Source organism: Mesoplodon mirus (assembly GCF_964341445.2).
Source record: "Mesoplodon mirus genome assembly, chromosome: 7".
NCBI classification, from domain to species: domain Eukaryota; kingdom Metazoa; phylum Chordata; class Mammalia; order Artiodactyla; family Ziphiidae; genus Mesoplodon; species Mesoplodon mirus.
In genome coordinates, this window is record NC_138983.1 from 43,993,944 (window position 1) to 44,016,693 (window position 22,750).

The 22,750-nt window shown below is 34.2% G+C and overlaps 1 protein-coding gene across 2 annotated transcripts in view; it reads right to left on the minus strand.

Moving 5' to 3' along the window:
- Nucleotides 1-22,750, minus strand: part of TMEM135 (transmembrane protein 135) — a 245,819-nt gene that overhangs the window by 60,317 nt on the left and 162,752 nt on the right. For both annotated transcript variants that reach the window (XM_082627651.1, XM_082627650.1), the window contains exon 6: nt 13,124-13,170. In XM_082627651.1, coding sequence (XP_082483777.1) covers nt 13,124-13,170 — 47 coding nt within the window. The remainder of the gene's footprint in view (nt 1-13,123; nt 13,171-22,750) is intronic.

The window sequence follows — 22,750 nt, forward strand, 5'->3', positions numbered from 1 at the left end:
ACATTTGTCACACTTAATATGATGAATATTTAATGTTAAATGCCATAGTGCAATGCCAGTTATTTCCTTGACATTCTGTATTAAAACAAAAAAAGCAGAAAACAAAACAAAACCAAAAAGATAAGAAAAGAAACAGGGTGGAGAAGAGGGAGCGAGGAGAGGGAGAGAGGGAGAGAGAAAGAGATTGAAACACAGAGACAGAAAGCATAGCCATCTGACTACAAAGTAGCTTTTATCCTCCTTTCTGGTTTAAAATCTAGTCACAAGAAGGGAATTCCAAAGATCCCTAACAGCAGCAATCAGAAATATTTATAATTTTAAATAGAAAGATGAATAATCCCATGAGATGGTATTTCTCATATAGTTAAAACTATTTCATATATAAAACCCAAAATATCCATTAACAAAATTTTGAACAAATTTCTATCTTCCTTAATTTCTAGGTCTTTCTGTTTAAGTTAATTTCTCTCTCAAAAAGGCTTTCCATCACACTGTAGTATTTAAGAGTACAAAGCAAACAAAGAAACAAAAGAAAAACCTGAATCTTTGTATTTAAGAGTACAAAAATAACTGAATCTTTTGCTATGTTCTTCACATAAACTTCAAAATATTCGACTGCTTTGAAATAATTTATGGTATTTAAAGTAAATTATTCAAAATTCTACTTCTAACTCAGTTTCTAACCACTGAATGAGCTAAGACAAATCACAAAAATCCTCAGAGATTTCATTTCCTCACCAGAAAAGTGACAACTTTGTGGTACATAATCTCTAATTTGCTCCCCACTCTAAAAATCTATGATCCTCTGAAACATTAAGTCTTGGTATTATTCACTTGAAAGGAAAATACTTCTATGAAACTTTGCAACATATCAAACTCACTGAAAATAACACTGAATCAGCATATATGCCATGAATTCTTGAACCTCAGTTATTTTTAGGCTAGAATACATAAGCATCATGATATATGTAAATATATAAACTGGTTCCTATCATAAAAGTATGACTCTGAAGTTTGGTTCTACTAGGATAAATAAAAAGCAAAAACCCCCAATTTTTTAAAAAGTAGAAACCAAATCTTGAGGCCTTTAAGGCATTGAAAAAAAATCCTCAAAGACTGGAAAAGAGGACAGTTGATGATGGTACTGCAGAGACAAAAGATGTTAGTAAATATTTTTTAAATGTGCTCTTTACAGTAAAAATTCTCTTATGCAATCTCCATTTAAGAGATTACATTTAATAAGATAAATGTATCTTAGATTCTCTATTTTCTCTGTAAAACGTTCTAACATTCACATTGACTGCTGGAAGATAAAACACCACTACTAAATATGACCACATACATCAGTTCACACTAGTTGAGTTACATGCTTGCCAAGAATCAGTTGTGCTTATCCCCAAATGTGTTTACGTCATTTGTATTTGTTAATGTAATTATGTAAATGACCTACATATTACATAAACCAAAAAGGAAAAAAGGTTTTTTCCATGGAAACTGAGTTTACTGTTTTGGAAAGACAATACCTTGTAAGTATGATTTATACAACAAAAACAACTCAGAACCCCAGCTGGGGAACTCCAACTCAAACAAAATGCCTTGGTAAATGAGCAGATATTTGTCTGTGCTAGGGTGAAATGAAGTACTTAAAGTACACATGTATGAGTATCTTGGAGATGCTGTTAGTAAAATACAAATCTCATGCCATTGCCATGAGGACAGCTTACCCTAAATAGCTTTTGTCTCCTCAGCTTGGACACCAGTATGAATACATGCAAAGCAGAACTGCCCTGACTCACAGACCTGCAATGGGGCACAGAGCTGACCCAGCCAACTTGTTTGTTATATGTCACTATAATTTTACAGTTGTTGTTTACGTAACTGCCAACTGACACAACAATATAACAGGAAAAAATAAATATTAATAGCATATAAATCTATAGGAGCATATAGCTCCTACAAATAGTGCAAAAAATTAAAAAATAAATAATGGGTAGAGGGCATGAAATCAAAACAACTAATAAACCAATGAAAAGACGTTCCACATCACTAGGCATCAGGGAAGTACAAAGTAAGGCAAAAATGAGGCATTACCTTTTAGATTATTTGACTGACAAGGTAAAAATCACTGACATGAACTAAGATTGGGAGTCAACAAGCACTCTCGGAGGGAAAGTAGATTGGTAGTGCCTTTTATGGAGGACTATCTGGCAGTATTTATCAAAATTAAATACATCCAGTATATCTGACCCAGAGAATCCATTTGTAGGTAACTATCCAGCCTATGGAAACAATGGAATATGCACACAAAGATATTTTTAAAAGAATGTTCACAGTTGTACAGTTTGTAATAGTGAAAAACTACAAACAGTATAAACGTTAATAGGGCTTCAAGTATTACTTATAGATTTATAATTTTTTGCAGCACCTAAAAACAATGAGGTAGATTCATATAGTGACATATAAACAGAACCCTAAGATACATTATTAAATAGAGAAGTACTGCAGAAAATACATAATATGTGATCCTATTGTAAAAAATAAATAAAGACATAGGTACATAGATATGTATAGAAAAAAATTCCAGAAGGATATATGCCAAAATGTCAAGATAGTTTTGAATGAAAAAAGAAGCAGGAAGAGGGAGTTGGATAAAGGGGGAAAGAACTTTCACTTTTTACTATATACACTTTGATGTTATTTGAATTTTTTGAAAGAACTTAGCAGTGTATTACTTGTACAATTAACAAATTATTTTTAAAAAGGAGACTTGTTAACTTTTAGATCAGAAAAGTCTCTCATCAATTCACCTATTAAATAACAGACTCATCATTTTTACCCTATGTAGATAATGAGCAGTTAAAATTGGGGTAAAAAAGTAAACTACATCTTAAAATTCTGAAAGAAGTTGATGCTGAGAAGAAAGTTAAGAGGGAGAAAAGGAGACCTAATAATCTTTAAGCATCTAAAGTGATTATATGAATAGCTGTTTTCTATTTCAAGTGAGAAAAGGCCTTTAGGGTGAGCCCATTCCCTTTTATCAGAGATTTGGGATATTCGGGGAAAATGTCCTGACTCTTCATGCTGTGAACTACTAGAATTGGTTATCAAGAGAGGCAGAAGGATTAAATTCTCTGGATTTTTTTTTTTTTTTAGTTACAGGTTTTAAGGAAAATTTTATTATTTATTTCTTGATGTGACTCACAGCTTTGCTACTCAGAGTGTGACCCCAGGTCCAGCAGCCCTGGCATCACCGGGGAACCGAGAAATGCAGAAGCTAACACCCCGCCCAGACCTACTGAATCATAATCTGCATTTTTAGTAAGATTCCCCAAATGATCTGCATGCACACTAAAGTTTGAGAACTCCTTTAGAGCCCTTACATCAGATATTTACACTTGTAACAGTCCATATGTCTTGAACATTAACAAGTGCATACTTCGGAATCGGTAAAAAGAAATGTTTCATTTGATAACAAAACCTTTCTTTTTCATCCTTATAGATACTATTTCTGCTTTTCCAAATAAGGAAAAAAGTAATACAATTTTTTAAGGCCTATATTCTTTCAAGGTGAAAGCCACATCAGTCCACATCACCTTCATTCACACAGTTCTTCTAATCATTAAAATGTAATAAAAGACTATGAGAGATGTAAGCTAAAATCCAAAAGAAACAGATAATAACTTCAATAAAGTGATCAAAAACTTCAATGATCTTTAAATTCTCAGGACTCAAGTAATTTCAATTCGGTTGGCCTGCTGTAATAAATCTCCCTACATGTTTCATACCCGTAGAAGTTGCTGGTGATTTTACAAGATGAGGTGAGGAGAGTCTCATCTTTCATAAGAATCCCTGAAAATATCCTATAATGACACCCTGCAAGGAAGGTTTGTCCAAAATATCAGGATTGGGAATTATCCAATTCCAAAAGCATTTTTTTAACACTCAAGCAAGAAACAGAAGTCAGGATAGCAACTGTGCTAATATTAGAGCTTGATGTTTTTGTGATAGAAGAAATCAATGTGATGAGCTCAACTGCTCTCCATCATCTAATTCTGAATATCATTATTCTTCTGAACATGCCCAACGAGCTCAAAACCGTAAGAATTACATACTCCATTTCAGTGAACAAATCTCTTCAGAGGCATTCCAGGGCAGCTTGGATTCAGAGGTCCTGGGCTGCCACAAGCAACTTATTCTCTAAGGCTTGAGAACCCAAAGCTATGTTCTTCTTTTATTTTAGGATGACAAGAACATGACAAACAGCCAGCACTCAGTCACCATCAAGGCCCCACCAGTACAAAGAGGCTTTGTGATTGACAAGAGAATATAAAAAAGGGAGGAGACCCACTTTTTCCTTTCTCTAGGGAAGACTCCGGCTGAAATTTTAGAAGTTAAAAGCATCTCCCATTTACACTAGTTCACCTTGCAGGTAAACACCTTCCTGGTTCAGTGACTCAGTCACACATTAGAAACAGAATCTGTGCTGAAAATTGATAATGGTGGAAAAATATTGTTTTACTGTGAATTTCAGCTCAGGGCAGCTGTGATACACTTCCTCTTCTAGTAAGCTGTCACTGAACCAGTACAGCATGAAAAGTAGGATTCATACATGGATATTTTATTTGAAGTTTCAAGGATACAGATTGGAATAAATTCAAATATTTCCAATTTTTGCTAACTGTGATTTTTTGAAAAAAATCTAGATTAGATCATGAAAAAGGAAAAATATGATGTATTATATGAATATTAATATTTCCTTCTACGTCCTTCGATTCATTTCAATAAATTTCCATGAAAAGGACAGTGATTTTGAAACACTTTCCCCAAAATAAACAGAAAATACAGCAAAATTCTTCTTCAAAATATAATCAATATCACTATATAATCAAATACAATCTATGAAATACATACTCAAAATATAGTAATCAGGTTGTGAACTGATAATTTATATTTCCAAAGACTGTAAATGTAATTTCCATTCAAACTCAATTGGAATGTATTAGCAGTGGACTTCATAGATATTTAAAGGGCATTCTGATGATCACAGTCTTTAAATGGCAATTGATGACTTTTCAGTTTGATCAGCAGTAATGCATTAGACTGATACTTGAGAATATATTCACTAAAAGCCTAAACTTTTCAGATAAATAAATATATCTCCATTTTTCAATCTTGTTTTTCTCCACCTAATAAGGACATTTGATATTATACCATATCCGCAGATATTTCTGAAATTAGTCTTCGTTGGCAGTCCTATAAAACTTTTTTTAAACTGTACTTTTCAAATATTATTACCAAGTAAAAAACACCCTAACTCATAAGTATCAAAGACAAATTTCCATCTTATTAGGACAATGTTGTAATAACAATCTCATATAAACTTGTGGCATCTACTGTAAGCTTCCTCATTACTTCCCTTCTAATTCTAAAGTGTAGTGTCTCAGACCTAAGAGTATGCATATTTTAAACGGCAGTTCTGACAATTCTGGAAAGAAAGCTGGCAAGCTTTGTGGTGCACTTGTCCGTCATTCTCCATGGGAACACTCCTCCTTCAAATACACTTGAGAAGAAGTTAAGTTTCCTGGGGTTCTCTCTCAAGAAATGCCTATGTGCCCACAAAAACACAGTAGCATCCCTGAGATGTGGCAACCAGAGGAATGTTAAATGGTGATAACACAGAAACACCATGCCGCTGGGCAATAAAGATCTATTTCCAGATCAGAGTTTTATAACAGCTTAATTGATATAATTCATATACAACTCACTATTTAAAGTGTATCATTCAATGACTTTTAATATATTCACAGGCCTGTGTAGCCAACGTCGTAATTACTTTTTGAACATTTTCATCACCGTTTAAAAAAAAAAAAACAATTCGTAGTCATTCCCCATTCCCCAAAAGTCTCCTAGCCACAGGCAACACAAATCTACTTTCTATCTCTATGGATTTGCCTATTCTGGACATTTCATATAAATGGAATCAAACAATATGTGACCTTTACAGCTCAGAGTTAAATAATAAAAACAACTAATTTTATTGAGAGCTTACAATGTGGCAGTCATTTAATACTCACAGTAATCCCATGAGGTGAGTACTGTTATTATCCCCACTTTAAGATGAGAAACCTGAGGCACAGAGAGGCTGAGCACCTAACCCAATATCACAAAGAAGTTAGATGGAGAGGGTTTGAACCAACACAGTCTGGCTCAAGAGTGCATGCCTTTAACCAACTCTGCTACCCTAGAGTGCCCCTTGATTAGCTCCAGGAAAACTCCAACAGTAGAAAATAATGGAAACAGAGTCAGGCGTGAAGAAAACAGTGAATTATAGCATTCCTCATAACTGGTAAAACAAGGAGTTAAACTTAACTGCTTCCAATCTGAGCGTTTTTATTAGCAAAAGTCCAGTCTAAGAGCTTTCTATGTTCAGCAATAAATGTCATTGTTATTCATGAAAATAAAACTGCAACAAGTTTTTGAAAGGCAGCTGACCACTTCTGACATGATTGTGTCCCATTAAGTTCTTACCTTAGTAGTTGCATTTTAAGTGCATATCATTTCTCCATACAATATTTCCCTTTGCCTTCTACTAAACTCAATAAACATTTATATATGTTAAAACTTTCGGAGCCATTTCTTTATCTAGGCCCAAGTACCTCAAAGGCTCGCAGGCAAAAAGTGAAAACAGACTTGCCACAACTTTCATCCATAGATGGAGAACATTCACCCAACGGGCAGAATAATGTTCTCCCCTCAAAAAAAACCTCACATTACAGTCATGTGACCTGGTAATAAGCCTTGCATTCTTGGAGGAAGTGATTCACACCGTTTATGAACCTATGTTTTCTCACCTTTTCTGTTTGCTTTGAAGAAAGCAACAGTCCTAACATTCTCTTTACCTTCTCTTTTCATAGGACAGATTTTGCATTTTTTTAGTAAGCTGACTGGTTTTGGGTGCCAACTACATTAGTACCTTGTTCCACCTGCATATATTTTCTGAGGAATATTGCTTTCACAAGCCCATGTCAACTCATTAAAAACTCACCTTTTAAGAATGACGATGAACTTAGGAAGCGAAAGACATTAGATTTTTCTACTTTCTACCTTTTCTATATATCAGTCCTCTTTCACTTAAACTGTGTGTCCAAGGCTTTCAAACAAAGCTTCAATTTCCTCTTAATCATTTATCATGATCTCTTCCAGATAAGTAGGCTTAACAATCTAACCATGCAGGTAGACATTTTGGACTGAATCTTAGACCATTTCTCTTTTCTTTCCCATTCTCCAACTTGTCAATCTCTCTTGCTTGTGCAACCTTCTCTTAACCACTTAGTCTCTCTTGTCTAAGTAAGTAAATAAACAAAGAAAAGAAGGAATAATACAAAAAGAAAACCCTTAATCCTATAACAACTTGCCCTATCTTTCTCCTCTCAAACTTTTAGAGTTTATTATACTCATTCTACTTCCACATCTCACACTTTTTTACATTTTCTTTTATTTATTAAAAAAAATTTCCCCAAGTTTATTAAGAAATAATTGACAAATATAATTGTATTTTATGGTATACAACATGTCACATTTATTTCTCAATCTACTATCACAACTCAACTACAGAAGTTTCTCTAGCAGGTTACCACTGATCACCAGGTTGCTAGAGCAAAGAAACAGCTCTTAACCCTTACCTGCATATGTCTACAGCATTAACACTAAATATAATTTCATTCCTCAAGTTCTCTATTTTAATTAACTTTCTTTCCTAGTTTAAAAACAATCACTACTCGCAAGTCTATTTTTTTGCTAAGATAATAATCACCATGCTAGGTGCTCACATGTATGAGTCCAGTAGTTTTTCACATGGCTGGTTGTTACCCATTAGTGGGTCGAAACAGCTTTTTAATACTTTTTTTTTTTTTTTTAATTTGGCTGCGGTGGGTCTTCGTTGCTGTGCGCAGGCTTTCTCTAGTTGCGGCGAGCGGGGGCTACTCTTCGTTGTGGTGCGCGGGCTTCTCATTGCGGTGGCTTCTCCTGTTGTGGAGCACGGGCTCTAGGCGGGCGGGCTTCAGTAGTTGTGGCACATGGGCTCAGTAGTTGTGGCTTGCGGGTTCTAGAGCGTGGGCTCAGTAGTTGTGGCGCACAGGCTTAGTTGCTCCGCGGCATGTGGGATCTTCCCGGATCAGGGCTCGAACCCGTGTCCCCTGCACTGGCAGGAGGACTCTTAACCACTGCACCACCAGGGAAGCCCAAAATAGCTTTTTAAATAAATGAAATAAATTAGAATAGAAAATATCCAAATGTATTATACGTAGCAAGGTTACATACTATTCTGGGAAATTTATGGGTCTGCATGAATAGTCACAATAGAAAAGGTAGTTCTGGGACTTCCCTGGAGGTCCAGTGGTTAAGACTCCACGCTTCCAATGCAGGTGGCACGGGTTCGATTCCCTGGTCAGGGAACTAAGATCCTGCATGTCGCACGGCGTGGTCACAAAAAATAAAGGTAGTTCTTATTTTGGGTGACATCCAAAAAAGTTGGAAAGATGTTGTTTCTTATGTAATTCTCACAATCCTACCTATGAGGTCCATATAGCAATTTACACTTTTTAATAATGAAGAAGCTGAGGTATAGAGAAGTTGTATAATTTGTCCAACATCAAACTGCTAGTGTGACAATCAAGAATAGCCTCTATTTACCTCCTGAACTCCAAATATACAAATGATATCTGTATTTCTCTATGTGAACGTCCTAAAAGCAACTCAATCTCAGTCTTTGCTAAACCTGTATGTAATTTCCACACATTTTCTAATTTGCTCACCTTCTAGTGTTTTGCTTTTCTTCATCCAAGCAGCAATCCTCCTGTCTTAGATAAATCAACTCTTCATCATGTCATTACCATAACCCTCAGTCATGTCCTCACCATTTCTCTCCTGAACAACTGCAGCAGTGTCCTCCCATTACCTGTTATTATGCCCCCTCCAAACGCCTCATTCATTCTCTGCATTGCTGGAAGTAATCTCCTTGAACTAAAAATCTAATTATTTAGGGCACACTCTCCCAAACCTGAAGAAAACTTTTAAACTCCAAATGCCATATATAATTTTCTAGACTGGACTTTTGTGTAGTTTTAGGCAATACTTTAAAAAATAGAACCTAACTGATATTTATAAAGGATTTTTTAAAAATGAGTAAATGGCTGAAAGACCCAGATCAAAAGGTCTTTACTTTTTGTTATTTCAAAGATACTAAGTTCATGTAAACAGATTCAAGGACAATCATAAATGTCTTTCACTCGAGAACTACAGGTTGTCCAGCCAATAAATAGTGTCATTTTCGTAAATTAAAAAAGAACAACAACAACACTACATATGTTGAAACTAATGAAATAGTTTATTCTTTTTGCCTTCACAGAATAGTACAAATTCATGGAGTAGCAGTCATCAATACTGTTTCTAAATATGTATTAAAAAATATATGTATAAAACACAACTACAATAAACTTTAATTTGCACTGGTTTCTAACTAAAAATCCAATGCTTTCCAATGTTTATGGCAGATTAAGGTAGGTCTATTGTGAATCAGTCATATATAGTCTGTAGATTATCTACTATGACAAGTCTGAGCCTTTCAATCTACATGTTTAAACAAACTGTTTGCTGCCTTTGCACAGGCAGGCGGAAAGAATTTCTAGCTAGGCACTCACTAAGACGGGATCAAAGTTGTCGTAATACACTTTATGATACTATTTTAAATTAAAGAAAAATGAAGCTCAATTATTTCATTTTTCTAAAATATTAGTGTTTTTCATACATAGATCACTAATGCTGAAAATAAAACCAATAAAATAATGTTTAAAAGGGTTGCATGTTTCATTGTTTTTTTATGAGCAGGATTAAGTGTAACAGTTTTGTTGTAGTGTCTGTGTTATTGTTGATTCTTTCCTTTGCTTCTCAGTTAAAACAAAAAAGAGCTGGTGGTTCAAAAGAAACTCATTTCTTTTCTCCACATGACTGTTGGGAAGATCCTAAGCAAGCCTGAATCAATAATTATGATGAATCCTTTTACTCAAAAAAAAAAAAAAAACTTAGGCTGCTTTACCCATAAATACACACTTGGAAGTAAAGAAATGTTTTAAAGAGATGCATTAGACAAAATATTCTATCAACTTTTCAGCTATGACTCCTGCTTGGCCTGAACTGATAGTGACAGACATGCCCTAAGGCAAAGCTATAACAATAACATACAAAATAATAAAATGCTTAAACAAAGGAGGCAGAACCATTATGAAGAGTGCCCACTGGGGTTGAACAGAGAGCCTTTTTCTTTCAAAACAGTCTTCAAAATATTGTACCCCAATTTATATCAATAGACAGCTGGATGGCTGGATGGCCAGATGGCCAGCTGGCTAAGAACTGGAATAAAAAACTGAAAAAAACTTTCTCTTCACATATTACCTTTCCTCCACCCAAGCCTCTGAAGTGTTCCCAGGATTCCATTTGAATATAAGCCAGATTTTTGGCATACAGATTAAAAATCAAGACCACCATGTATGAGATAATGTATGTGAAAAGAACTATACCTATAAAATAACTATTAAGAGCTATTAAGAGCTATGCAAAAGTAAGACATTTTCATTACACATTTTAATAACCATGGTTTCAATACTCTGAACATTGTGTTGCTTTTTGAGTAAATTCATACTATAACCATCACATCCTATGTCACTTTTAGAAAATACTTATGGAACTACTTCCTCAAGTTCTTTCTTTAAAAAAATAAAATTGGCACATTTTTCTCTCTATTGAAAGGGGGTTCTCATTTCCCTTTTTCCCATTTATGGGTTAGGATAAAAACACAAGTGGACATTTCTAACATAAAATGTTTCCCTTATCCTCTTCTTAAAGAAGGTTACTATAAATGGAGTCATAGGGACAATATCATTTGATATTTACTGATCTAATTTTATGCAATTAGAATTAAAATAATTGTTAATGTGTCCTCAAATATCTACAATATACTTAAAATAAAGTTTGAATTTTAAAAATAAAATATTCTAATGGAATTAGACTTGCTAACTGCTATTGTTCATTCTAAACACTTGCTAGAGTTCAGACAAACATATAACATTGTTTTCTTCTGTTGCAGTACTTTATAAATGGTTTTATTTTACCATTTACCAAACCTCTTTTGTTGAGTTATTCAAACTAACTTCTGCCAAGAACACTAGGAATTTGGTGATAGTGCTTCTTTTTGGAGAAAAACAACCTCTTTCCTCAGAAAATTGAAAATGTTTATCTTGGCACTAAAACCTTGTATTGAGCCTTCTGGAAAGTATTTTAAATTGTTGTTTTTAACCTAGACTCTGTGACTGAAACAGGAAAAGGTTCCGTAGCTCTGCACCAAAATACATATTTATAGGGTTGATTTTCTTTCTACACCAAAAATACTAGTTTGATGGCAGCAGTTTTCAAAGTATAATATCCTAGGACCATGCCTAACATTGGGCATTATCACTATATTCAAGACAATTTGTTTTTTAAACCTCAAAAACTTCTGATGTCTAAGAAATGCTAAATGTTGATCAAATATGCTATAAGTGCTATATTGGGAAGGACTATTTCACTTAACTACCTGGTCTTTTAGGAATTTTCACACACAAAAAAAATTTTATTTGATACTGTGCTTCCCTCCTGTGCATGCCAACAAAAGATATGTTTCTAAGTTTTAATTTTTTTTTTACATTTCTCCCGCTAGGTATGCTTTATCTTCAGGTTAGACAGCATAAAGGTAAGTCCTTGAACTTTTTGCAATACTGTCCTAATAATGTGTCTGAATACAATTAAGAAATCTTTGGAAATTGATGAAATGAAAGGTCATTGTTCTTAACTCCCCTACCACACCCCTAAATTGCTAGAATATACGAAAGAGACTACAGGAGTTGTAAGGTGTATATGAAAGTATATTAAAAATGGTAGGTCATACAATTTCACAAAGACCCCCAGAGAGCTGCAACAATTTTTCAGTCGCTAATAACTGACATAGAATACTATGCACTTCATCATGAATACGTCCTTCCCACCTTAAAAACTTCATCCATTTTCTTCCTTCTAACAGCTTGTCTGTCCCTTACAAGTAAAATTACAGCACCATCATCATTTTATATTTGCAAATAACATTTTTTATAGTTAAAGGAAGTTCAAATTATATCATTGTGCTTATCAAGTATTTATTAGAATGTTCTGACAGGAAATTAGTTGTTTAAACATTCTGCTATGGTTGAATTCCCTTATTTAGGTTAAACAAAAAAAGATAAAGATATCTACTAAATATATCTTACTAAAATCCATAACTGTCTTTGTCAATCAAGTTCAAATTTTAATTTTAAAAGCCTAGAACTTCCTGCTGTGATTGAATTCTGCTTATATCCAGAAAAATCAAGAAAGAGTCTATTCAAATGAGTGTAATAAGAGTGAAACAAATAGGAATTACTGGTATTACAGAAAATGACGATAATGAAGGAATGGGCTCTTCCTAATCAAAAATCCAACTCCCATACTGTTGTGTTTGTATGATAATGACAGGCACCATTTTTACTGGCATTAAAATTCTGAGCCATCCTAACACTCCCCCACATTCCTCAGAGTCTCAGTATCAATGAAAAATGCAACTCTGACATAATGGACTAACAATATTTTACAGACAGTGATTAGTATGCTAGGCTACGTTCGTAAAAGACCTAGATTAAGCCCTACCATCACTTTTTTCTCATTTAAATTTAAAATGTTGATTGTTTTATAAGGTGAGCAAAGAATATCTAAAATCAGGTCCACAATAAACAGAAATTCACCTTTCAAGATCTGAGGACTATTAATTTACATATTCAGCTTTCCAAGATGAACTTATAAGCATAATGTGAAAAATCACATCTTCCTTCCCTCTCTTTCTCTATTCACTAAGGAGCAGTGACTAATCTCTAACCACTCTAGAAAATAAAACAAAGCAAACAAAAATTCATGTCACTTGTGGGGCATAATAATTTAGAAAACACTTCAGTTACACGGTTGATTTAAAAATTACAAAGGAAGAGTATTTTTTTCTATTAAAATAAATAGGTATAACAGAACATACCTGAAAAAGAACATGTACATGGCAGCTGTGATGCAGAATAAAAGGACCTATAACAAGGAGAAAATACGTTACTTACAAAAGAACACTGACATCATCATTTGTGTGTATTAGAAAGCAAAATACCCACTATTAAATCTTGTACCTGAAACAATTAAAAGATGTACGAAGCTAGTCATACACATATCACATTCTCTACCTTTCAAATAAGTCATATCAAGGCAACAATAAGTCTGTATATTTACACACACATATAATAAATAAAATTATAAACATTATAAAATATGTATGTGTGTACATATATATATATATAAAACACTATATATATATATACATATATATATATATATATATATATATATATATACACATGTATATAGGCTGGGTAGAGGGTAACAGGGTTCAAAAAGGAATAGCCTATTTAAAAAATTATATCTAAGAATTCCTCAAGAAGCAAGTAACCTAAGAACAGAGATAATGGCTTTTAAATAGTGAAGTCAGCAGAAAAATCATAAAGCTTATTAACTATTATATCAAGATGACCAGACTTTAAAAATATAAAATACAGTCCAGTTGTCAACCAACTGTAATCAATAAGAAAAGCTCCTAAAAATATAATCATCCTGTATGGGATATAGACTCCCTATAAAAAAATTAATTCCTCTAAAAGCAAGCATCAGAACACACAATAAATCTGGATTAAAGAAGCTCCCCTAGAACATGTCATACGAAACACAAAGTATATTACTAAGATGTATATGGAAAGAATCCAAACCCAAGTCCTGGCCAAAAGCTTAGTTATGCCAACAAAGTGGATCTCCATAAAATTGTTTTAAATCAGTAAAACGGAAGTTGTAAACTGTGTTCTTATGTTAACAATAAGAGTGTAAATTAAACACAAGGATTGTCAGTGGCCTCACCTCATAGACAAATGACAAATGAACAATCTTCAACTATTAAAGACTGACCACAAGGAACCATGAAAACAAAAATGGTACAAAATAGTGTTTAGCTATTTCCAACACAATTTCTAGTTGACTTAAGGAAAGTATAATAGTTTTGCTGTTACAAATTGAGCTTGATAGGGTTTGCCCCCTTGGCTTAAGATAAGCATTATAAATACAATCTGAATGACTTAGAAATATATAAACCTACCAACCCAAAAGAGGATGGGCATCACACTTCCTGGCTTCAAACTATATTTCAAAGCTGTAGTAATCAAAACAGTAAGGTATTGGCATATAAACAGAATAGAGAATGATACAGAATAAAAGAGCCCAGAAATAAACACATGCCTACACGGTCAATTGATTTATGATAATGGAGCCATGAATATACAATGGCGATAGAACAGTCTCTTCAAAAAATGGTACTGGGAAAATAGGATGGCCACGTGCAGAAGAATGAAATTGGACCACTATCTTACAGCACACAAAAAAATTAACTCAAAATGGATTAAACACTTGAATGTAAGGCCTGAAACCATAAAACTCCTAGAAGAAAACACAGTTGGTAAGCATAGGTCATGGTGATTTTTTAAAATCTGACACCAAAAGCAAAGGGAACAAAAGCAAAAATAAAGTGCGATATCAAATTAAAAAGCTCTACACAGCAAAGGAAACCATCAACAAGATAAAAAGGCAACCCACTGAATGGGAGAAAATAATTACAAATGACATATCGGATAAGGGGCTAATATCCAAAATATATAAAGAACTCATACAACTCAACAGCAAAAGAACAAACATTCTGACTTTAAAATGGGCAGAAGATCTAAATTCTTCTGAAGAAGACATATGATGGCCAACAGGTTCATGAAAAGATGCTCAGCATCAGGGAAATGCAAATTAAAACCACAATGAAATATCACCTCACACTTGTTAGAATGGCTATTATCAAACTGACTAGAAATAACAAGTGTTGGTGAGGATATGGAGAAAAGGGAACCCTTGTGCACTGTTGGTGGGAATGTAACTTGGTGCAGCCACTATGGAAAACAGTACGGAGGCTCCTCAAAAAAGTAAAAATAGAACTACCATATGATCCAGCAATTCCACTTCTGAGTATTTATCCAAAGAATTCAATGAAAACACTAACTGAAAAAGATACATGAAGCATTATTTACAGTAGCCAAGATATGGAAACAACCTAAGTGTCCATCAATGGATGAATGAAAAAATAAATTGTGGTGCACACGCACACACACAGAGTGGGAGGGGGAATATTATTCAGCCATAAAAAAGAGTGAAATCTTGCCATTTGCAACAACATGGATGAACCTCGAGGGTACTAAACTGACTTATTTTACTCAGTCAGAGAAAGACAAACACCATACGATCTCTCTGATATGTGGAATGTGAAGAAGGAGGAAGAAGAGAGAAAGGATAAGGAAGAAAGAAGGAAGAAGGAGAAAAAGAAACCAAACTCACAGATACAGAGAACAGAGTAGTGGTTGCAGGAGGCAGGGGAGTGGTGGATAGGAGAAATAGGGGAGCTGCATTTTTTTTTTAGTTTAAATAAATTGAATTTTTAAAAAAAGGATGGGTATCAATTACTATAAAACAAATATTACTTTTATTAATTTCTTATATAAAATATATAAAATCTTTCTTTATATACAAAGTATATAAAATCTAATAGGGACTTCCCTCGTGGAGCAGTGGTTAAGAATCCACCTGCCAATGCAGGGGACATGGGTTCAATCCCTGGTCCAGGAAGACCCCACGTGCTGCGGAACAGCTAAGCCCATGAGCCACAACTACTGAGCCTGCGCTCTAGTGCCCGTGAGCCACAACTACGGAAGCCCGAGTGCCACAACTACTAAAGCCCACGTGCCTAGAGCCCATGCTCCCAACAAAAGAAGCCACCGCAATGAGTAGCCCACGCACTGCAATGAAGAGTAGCCCCTGCTCGCCACAACTAGAGAAAACCCACGTGCAGCAACAAAGACCCAACGCAACCATAAATAAATAAATAAATAAATTTATTTTTAAGAATCTAATAAACATGCACACACTCTCCTCCTCTCCTCTCTCCTTCTTTTCCTCTCCCATTCTCTCACGCCTTCAAAAATACCCTATCCATGATGCATAAGGTTCATATCACTATTTTTGAAAATGTTACTTAAAGCATAAGAAATAATTTTCATTTATTGACTAATCAATTATAAAGTCCAAGTGAGTTCGTTTACTGGCTATAATTTGCCAGCCAATGCTCCAGATCACAAAACTCAGTTTTTATTTCCCTCTCCTTGTATCCCCTTTGGGCAATGCCAACCTTCCCAATTTTTCAATGTTTCATACTTTCCCTGCACTAGTCATTATTCCCCTCGCAGATTCCACTCACAAACCTCTCTAGAAGTGTCCCAAAAATCTTTCCCACGCTCTCTACTTTCTCCAAAGAAAACTTCCAAAGTCTCTTTCCCTCAAAATGTTGCTATGCTCAACCTATCTGTGCTCATATTAAACTAACGATTATCTTTACAAATAATACATTTGAAACTGGGAGAGAGCATAATGTTTAAAAACCCAAGTTCTAGAATAAGGCAAATACAGGTTTGAATCTAATTTTATGTGACTTCTGATGCTTTATATAAGTTCCCTAAGCCTTAGATCCCTTATCACTAAAGTGAGTATATCACCTCACTTTGAATTGTTGGGAAGATTAAATGAGATGATGCTGCAAAGTGTCAGGCATCAGCAGATTGTTTTTATTTTGTTTTGTTATTCATGGAAGTGATCTGGATATAAAAACCTCATCCAGAGATAGAAGCTTGGAAAAAAGTTTGTTTTTAAACAGGTAGACCTTTTGAAATCTCTCAAATTACCAATATTCGGAGCTCACCTCTTTTATAGAGTGGAGATTTAAGATATGAAAATCTGTGCAAGCAGGGGGAAACATGTAAGGGATATTAAAGTACAATTGATCAACTCATTCAAGAAATATTTACTGAACACGTACTATGTGCCAGGCACTATTCTAAAACTTACAACAGTATACAAAATGGACAAAGTCCTTGTCCTCCTGGACCTTATCTTCTAGTGAGGTAAGAGAAGATATTGAAATAGTATGTCAGACAGTGATGAGTTTTGGAGCAAAACAAAGCAGGATAAGGAAATAAAATGCAGGCGAGTAGGGGTGGTTGTTTTATACAAAGTGATCAAGGAAGCACAGACTTGTTAGTAGAGACACTGAGGAGATGAGGGATAAATGAGAGGACCATATCAACAGAACAAATGGAAAATTTTTGAATTTTACTCAGAAAGATGGTCAGTATTATGTCAAAGATGCTAAAGAAAGGATTCCATTTTTAGTAACATACAGTTTTCAAAGTTTTTTAAATTAATTGTGCTTATTTCTTAAACATTGTAACTTCAACAGAGTGCTTTTCCAAATAAATGTAAACCTGCAATTAAATAATGAAGAAGATTTTCTCTGTGTTTCAAATTATAGAATTTTAGAGCTAAAAGGACCTTCAGATAATATATTTTTTCATATTAGGAAACTTAGATCCTTAGAAGGTAAATGATATATCCATGTTCTACCTTGCTAGTTGTATCTTGCATTTCCTCTATTAAACAAATATTGGTCAAATGTTTACTCTGTACCTGCTCCATAAAGAAGATATTTAAATACAATTCTAACCCTTAAGGAACTTACAGAATACTGCTCCACAGTCTAATTCTGTAGCTACTCTTTATATGTGTGTGTGGCTACTTAAAATTTTTATAGCTTTATTGAGGTATAATTAACATATTTAATGCATACAATTTTGTTAGTTTTGACACAGGTATATATCTGTAAAGTCATCAACATAATCAAGATAATGAACATATCATTATCAGTAACATGTAGCATTCCCATATTATTATTTTAATACTTGTAGAATCTGTAGTGATGTCACCTCTCTCATCCCCAATACTGGCCATTTGTATCCTATTTTCTTGATTAGTCTGAGTATAGACTTATTAACTGTATTGATTTTATCAAAGAATGAGCTTTTGTTTAATTGATTTTCTCTATTTTTCTGTTTTCTACCTCATTGATTTCAATTTAATCTTTACTAATTCCTTTTTTCTGTTTGCTTTGGGTTTTTTTTCCTAGTTTCTTTATTATTATTATTATTATTTTTTGCGGTACGCGGGCCTCTCACTGTTGTGGCCTCTCCTGTTGCGGAGCACAGGCTCCGGACGCGCAGGATCAGCGGCCCAGATGGCTCACGGGCCCAGCCGCTCCGTGGCATGTGGGATCTTCCTGGACCGGGGCACGAACCCATGTCCCCTGCATCAGCAGGCGGATTCTCAACCACTGCGCCACCAGAGAAGCCCTTTTTTCCTAGTTTCTTAAAGGTAGGAATTTAGGCCATTGGTTTCAGATTTTTTTCTTTTTCGATATAGATGTACAATGTTATAAATTTCCCCCTAGATCTGCTGTGTGTCCTAATTTTAATAAGTTGGGAATTCATTTTTGTTCCATTCAAAATACTAATTTTTGATTTTGCTCCCTTCTATGATCCATGACTTAATTAGAAGTGTGTTATCTGGCTTCCAAATACTTGGGGATTTTCAGCTATCTTTCTGCTGTTACTGACTTATTTATATTCTATTATGGTCAGAAAATACTTTATATGTATGATTTGATTATTTCCAGATTTATCAAAACTTACTTTATGTCCCAGAATATGTTCCATATGTTTGGTAAATAGCCCATGTACATTTTTTTTAAATGCGAATTCAACTGTTGCTGGGCAGAGGGTCAAGCTGCTTGACAGTGTTGTTCCAATCTTCTAAATCTTTATTGATTTGTCTACTTGTTCAATCAATTATTGAGAGAAGCTATCAAAATATCCTGCTGTATTTATGGAGGTATCTCTACAATCTCTCCTCACAGTTCTATCAGTTTTTCCTTGGCGTATTTTGAAGCTCTGCTACTAGGGACATAAACATTTAGAATTACATCTTCCTTACCATGATGAAATTACCTTCTTTATCTCTGATGATAGTCTTTAATCTGAAATCTATTTTATCTGACAGTAACTTCTGATTACTGTTAGTTTTCCATTCTTTTACTTTTAACTGATTTGGTGTTTATATTTGAAGTTCACTGCCTGTAGGCATCATATTGCTGTTTCTTGCTTTTGTATCATGTCTGAAAATCTCCACCTCTTCATTTGGCATATTTAGATTGTTTACATTTAATGTGATTATTGGTAAGTTCAGAATTAAATCTATCATCTTGCTATTTATTTTTCTATAGTTTCTTGGGTTTTTTTTTCTTCCTTTCTGCCTTTTTTGAATCAACTCAGTTTTTTTAATGATTCCATCTTCTCTCCATTGTTGGCTTCTTTGTTTAAAGGGTTTACAGTAAACATCTTTAAATTGATACAGTCTCCACTCAAGTGATGTTATACCACTAAACATACAATATGGACTGTTACAATAGTATACTTCCATTTCTCCCCCACCCTGACTTCTGTGCTATTGCTGTCACCTAGTGTACTTTTATCTATATTATGAAACCACTATATTTTAAACATTTTTTTCTTAAAAATGTATGTCTAAAAAAGTTTTGACCTTTGTTTTGAAAGCTATTTTTGCTGGGTATCAATTTCTAGGTTGATGGATCATTTTATTTCAGTATTTGGCTCAATGAGTACCACTTCAAATGTCTTCTTACAATTTGATTATGAGGTGCCTTGGAGTACTCGTCTTCATGTTTCTTTTAAAAGGGTTTCATTAAGTTTCTTGGATCTGTGGGTTTATAATTTCCATCAAATTTGAAATTTTTTCAACCATAATTACATCAAATATATTTTCTTCTCTCTCCAATTAATATATAGTAGGTCACCTGAAGTTGTCCCACAACTCACTAACGCTCTCTTTATTTTGTAAAAATATATTCTCTTTAATCTGTGTGCTTCATTTTGGATCATTTCTATTATTAGGTATTCAAGTTCACTAATATTTTCTTCTGTAATGTATATGTCATTAGTGCCACCCAGTACATTTTCCATCTTACACACTGTAATTATCATCGTTAGAAGTTTGATTTGGATTTTTCCCCCCGTTTTCCATGTCTCTAACTCTTCTGAAACTATGGAATTCACTTGTAACAACGCTTTTTTAATGTCTTGCCTGCTAATTCTAACAGCTTTGTCAGTTTTGATTTGGTTTTAACTGACTGATTATCTCCTCATTATGGGTCAAATTTTCTTGTTTCTTATTGCATGCCTGGTAATTTTTATTGGATAGCAGACATTCTGAATTTTACCTTGGTGGATGCTGGATATTTTTGTATGCCCATAAATCTTGAGTTTTGTTCTGGGTCACAGTTATTTAGAACCAGTCTGATCCTTTAAGGACTTGCTTTTAAGATATTTTAGGAGGGAGTGAAGTAGTGCTCAACTTAGGGCTAATTATTCCCCACTGCTGAGATAAGACCCTTATGTGTACTCTCCCCAATGCCACATGAATCTTGAGATTTTCCAGTCTGGCTGATAGGAACAGACACTATTCCTGCTGCTGCTTGAGTGCCAGCACTCAATTAAGCACCTCTAATCCTTTCAGGTCATTCTTTCTTTGACCTGGGGTATCTTCCTCATGTGCATGCCCTAATCAGTAAACAGCTGAATGCTTTCCTCTCTAGTCTTCAGTGGACTCCATCTAGCATGGTCTCCCCTCTCACTCTCCACTCTGTTTCTTCAACTCAGAAAGTCCCCTAGACTTTGCACGAATGTCTCCTCTTTGATCCAAGCCTGGAAATTTTCTCAAGGCAGTAAGCTAGCATAATCATAGACTCATTTCATTTGTTTCCCATTCTCAGGGATCTCTGCCCTTCAGTGCCTAATTCCAGGATTGTAAAACCATTGTTTCATATGTTTTGCCCACATTTTGGCTGTTTCAGTTGGAAAGGTAAGGATTACCTTTATTATGTCATGGCCAGAAGCAGAATGTGATTATTTAAATTTAAATTAATTTTAAAAAATAATATTAAATTCATTTCCTCATCCACACTAGCCATATTTCATGTAATCAACAGCCATATGTGGTAGTGGATACAATAATGGACAAGCAGATATAGAACATCTCCATAATTGCAAAAGGTTCTATTAGACCTGTCTGGCCAGTAAATGACATTTTCACTGTGCATTGTGGTAATGTTATTACACTTGTATTCTAACCTTAGCTGTAAAGTATACATCTGAACACATCTATTTTTATACTTTACATTTTTATGTCTAAAGCAACACATAAAATAATCATACCACAGTTTCCTCATTTGTGGAAACAATACAATATTATCTATTTCTATTACATATATTGAAAGCATTAAATGAGATAACATACATAAAGCCTAATAGAGTGACTAGTACAACACAGATGCTCAAGAAATGGTAACTACCAACAAAAAATAATTTCTCTGTAATTCCCTCCCATTTCACAACCATTGCACAATACACTTAAACAGGATAAGTAATTTTGAAATTGCTATTTTCATTTTGATTTTTAATTTTTTTTAATTCAAAAAGTAATGAAGGGCATGCTACAACATGAATGAACTTCAGAAGCACTAAGTGAAGGAAGTTAGTTACAAAAGACCACATGTTGTATGATACCATTTATCTGAAATTCTAGAATAGACAAATCTCCTTACAGAAAGTAGAGTGATGGATGTCTAGAGCTAGAGGAGTGAGGGGTAACAGGGAGTTTGCTCATGGTATAAGGTTTCTTCAGGGGGCAATGAAAATGTTCCAAAATTAGACTGTATGGATATGTGCACAATTTTGTAAATATACTAAAAACCCATGGAATTGACATTTTGAACTGGTAAATTTTAGAGCATGTAAATTACTTCTCAGAAACACTTAAAACTGGCTTTTTACAAATTAATACATGTACATGATAGAAACAAAAATTCAAAGTGAATGATAAAAATACAATGAAAGGAAAGTTCCCTTCTATCCATATCTCTGGTATTCTGTCTGTATAGAATTCTGTACGTGTGTGTGTACATTTGTACAAAGATACATGCCAAATAAAGACATTGTTTTATACTTTTAAATTTTACACACACACACACACACACACACACACACGTTTATTTAAACAGTCTATGAATAGAGTGGATGCTACATATATTGAATACCAAAGTATACTTTGTAAACTTGCATACCTATATCTCTAGAGGTAAATTCTTAAAACTGAATTCTCTGTATCAAGGGATAGGTGCATTTTTAATTTTGATACACTCCCATCAATAGTATATCAAAGTAGCCATATCCTTACATGAGCTGTTTCCCTATATCCACAAAAACTGTGTTTTATCAAACTGTTTTATCCTTGCCAATGTGGTGGATGAAAGAAATGATATATTATAGCTGCATTCTTCTTATGAGTGAAATTAAGCCCCACAGGTTTATAAACCTTTTTGTTTGTTTTTTGGTCAGTTGGTTTAACCACTTTTTCATATCCTTTGTCTATTTTTGGATTGTGAATCTTTTAGAAACCATTTTTATTTTTTGAAACTGACTATACTTATGTGAAAACATAGAATTAATTTCATTATTATCTATTTGCACCAAGAATATGGGTGGTTAAATAAAAGTAATCATGTAATGGAAATCTCATAATG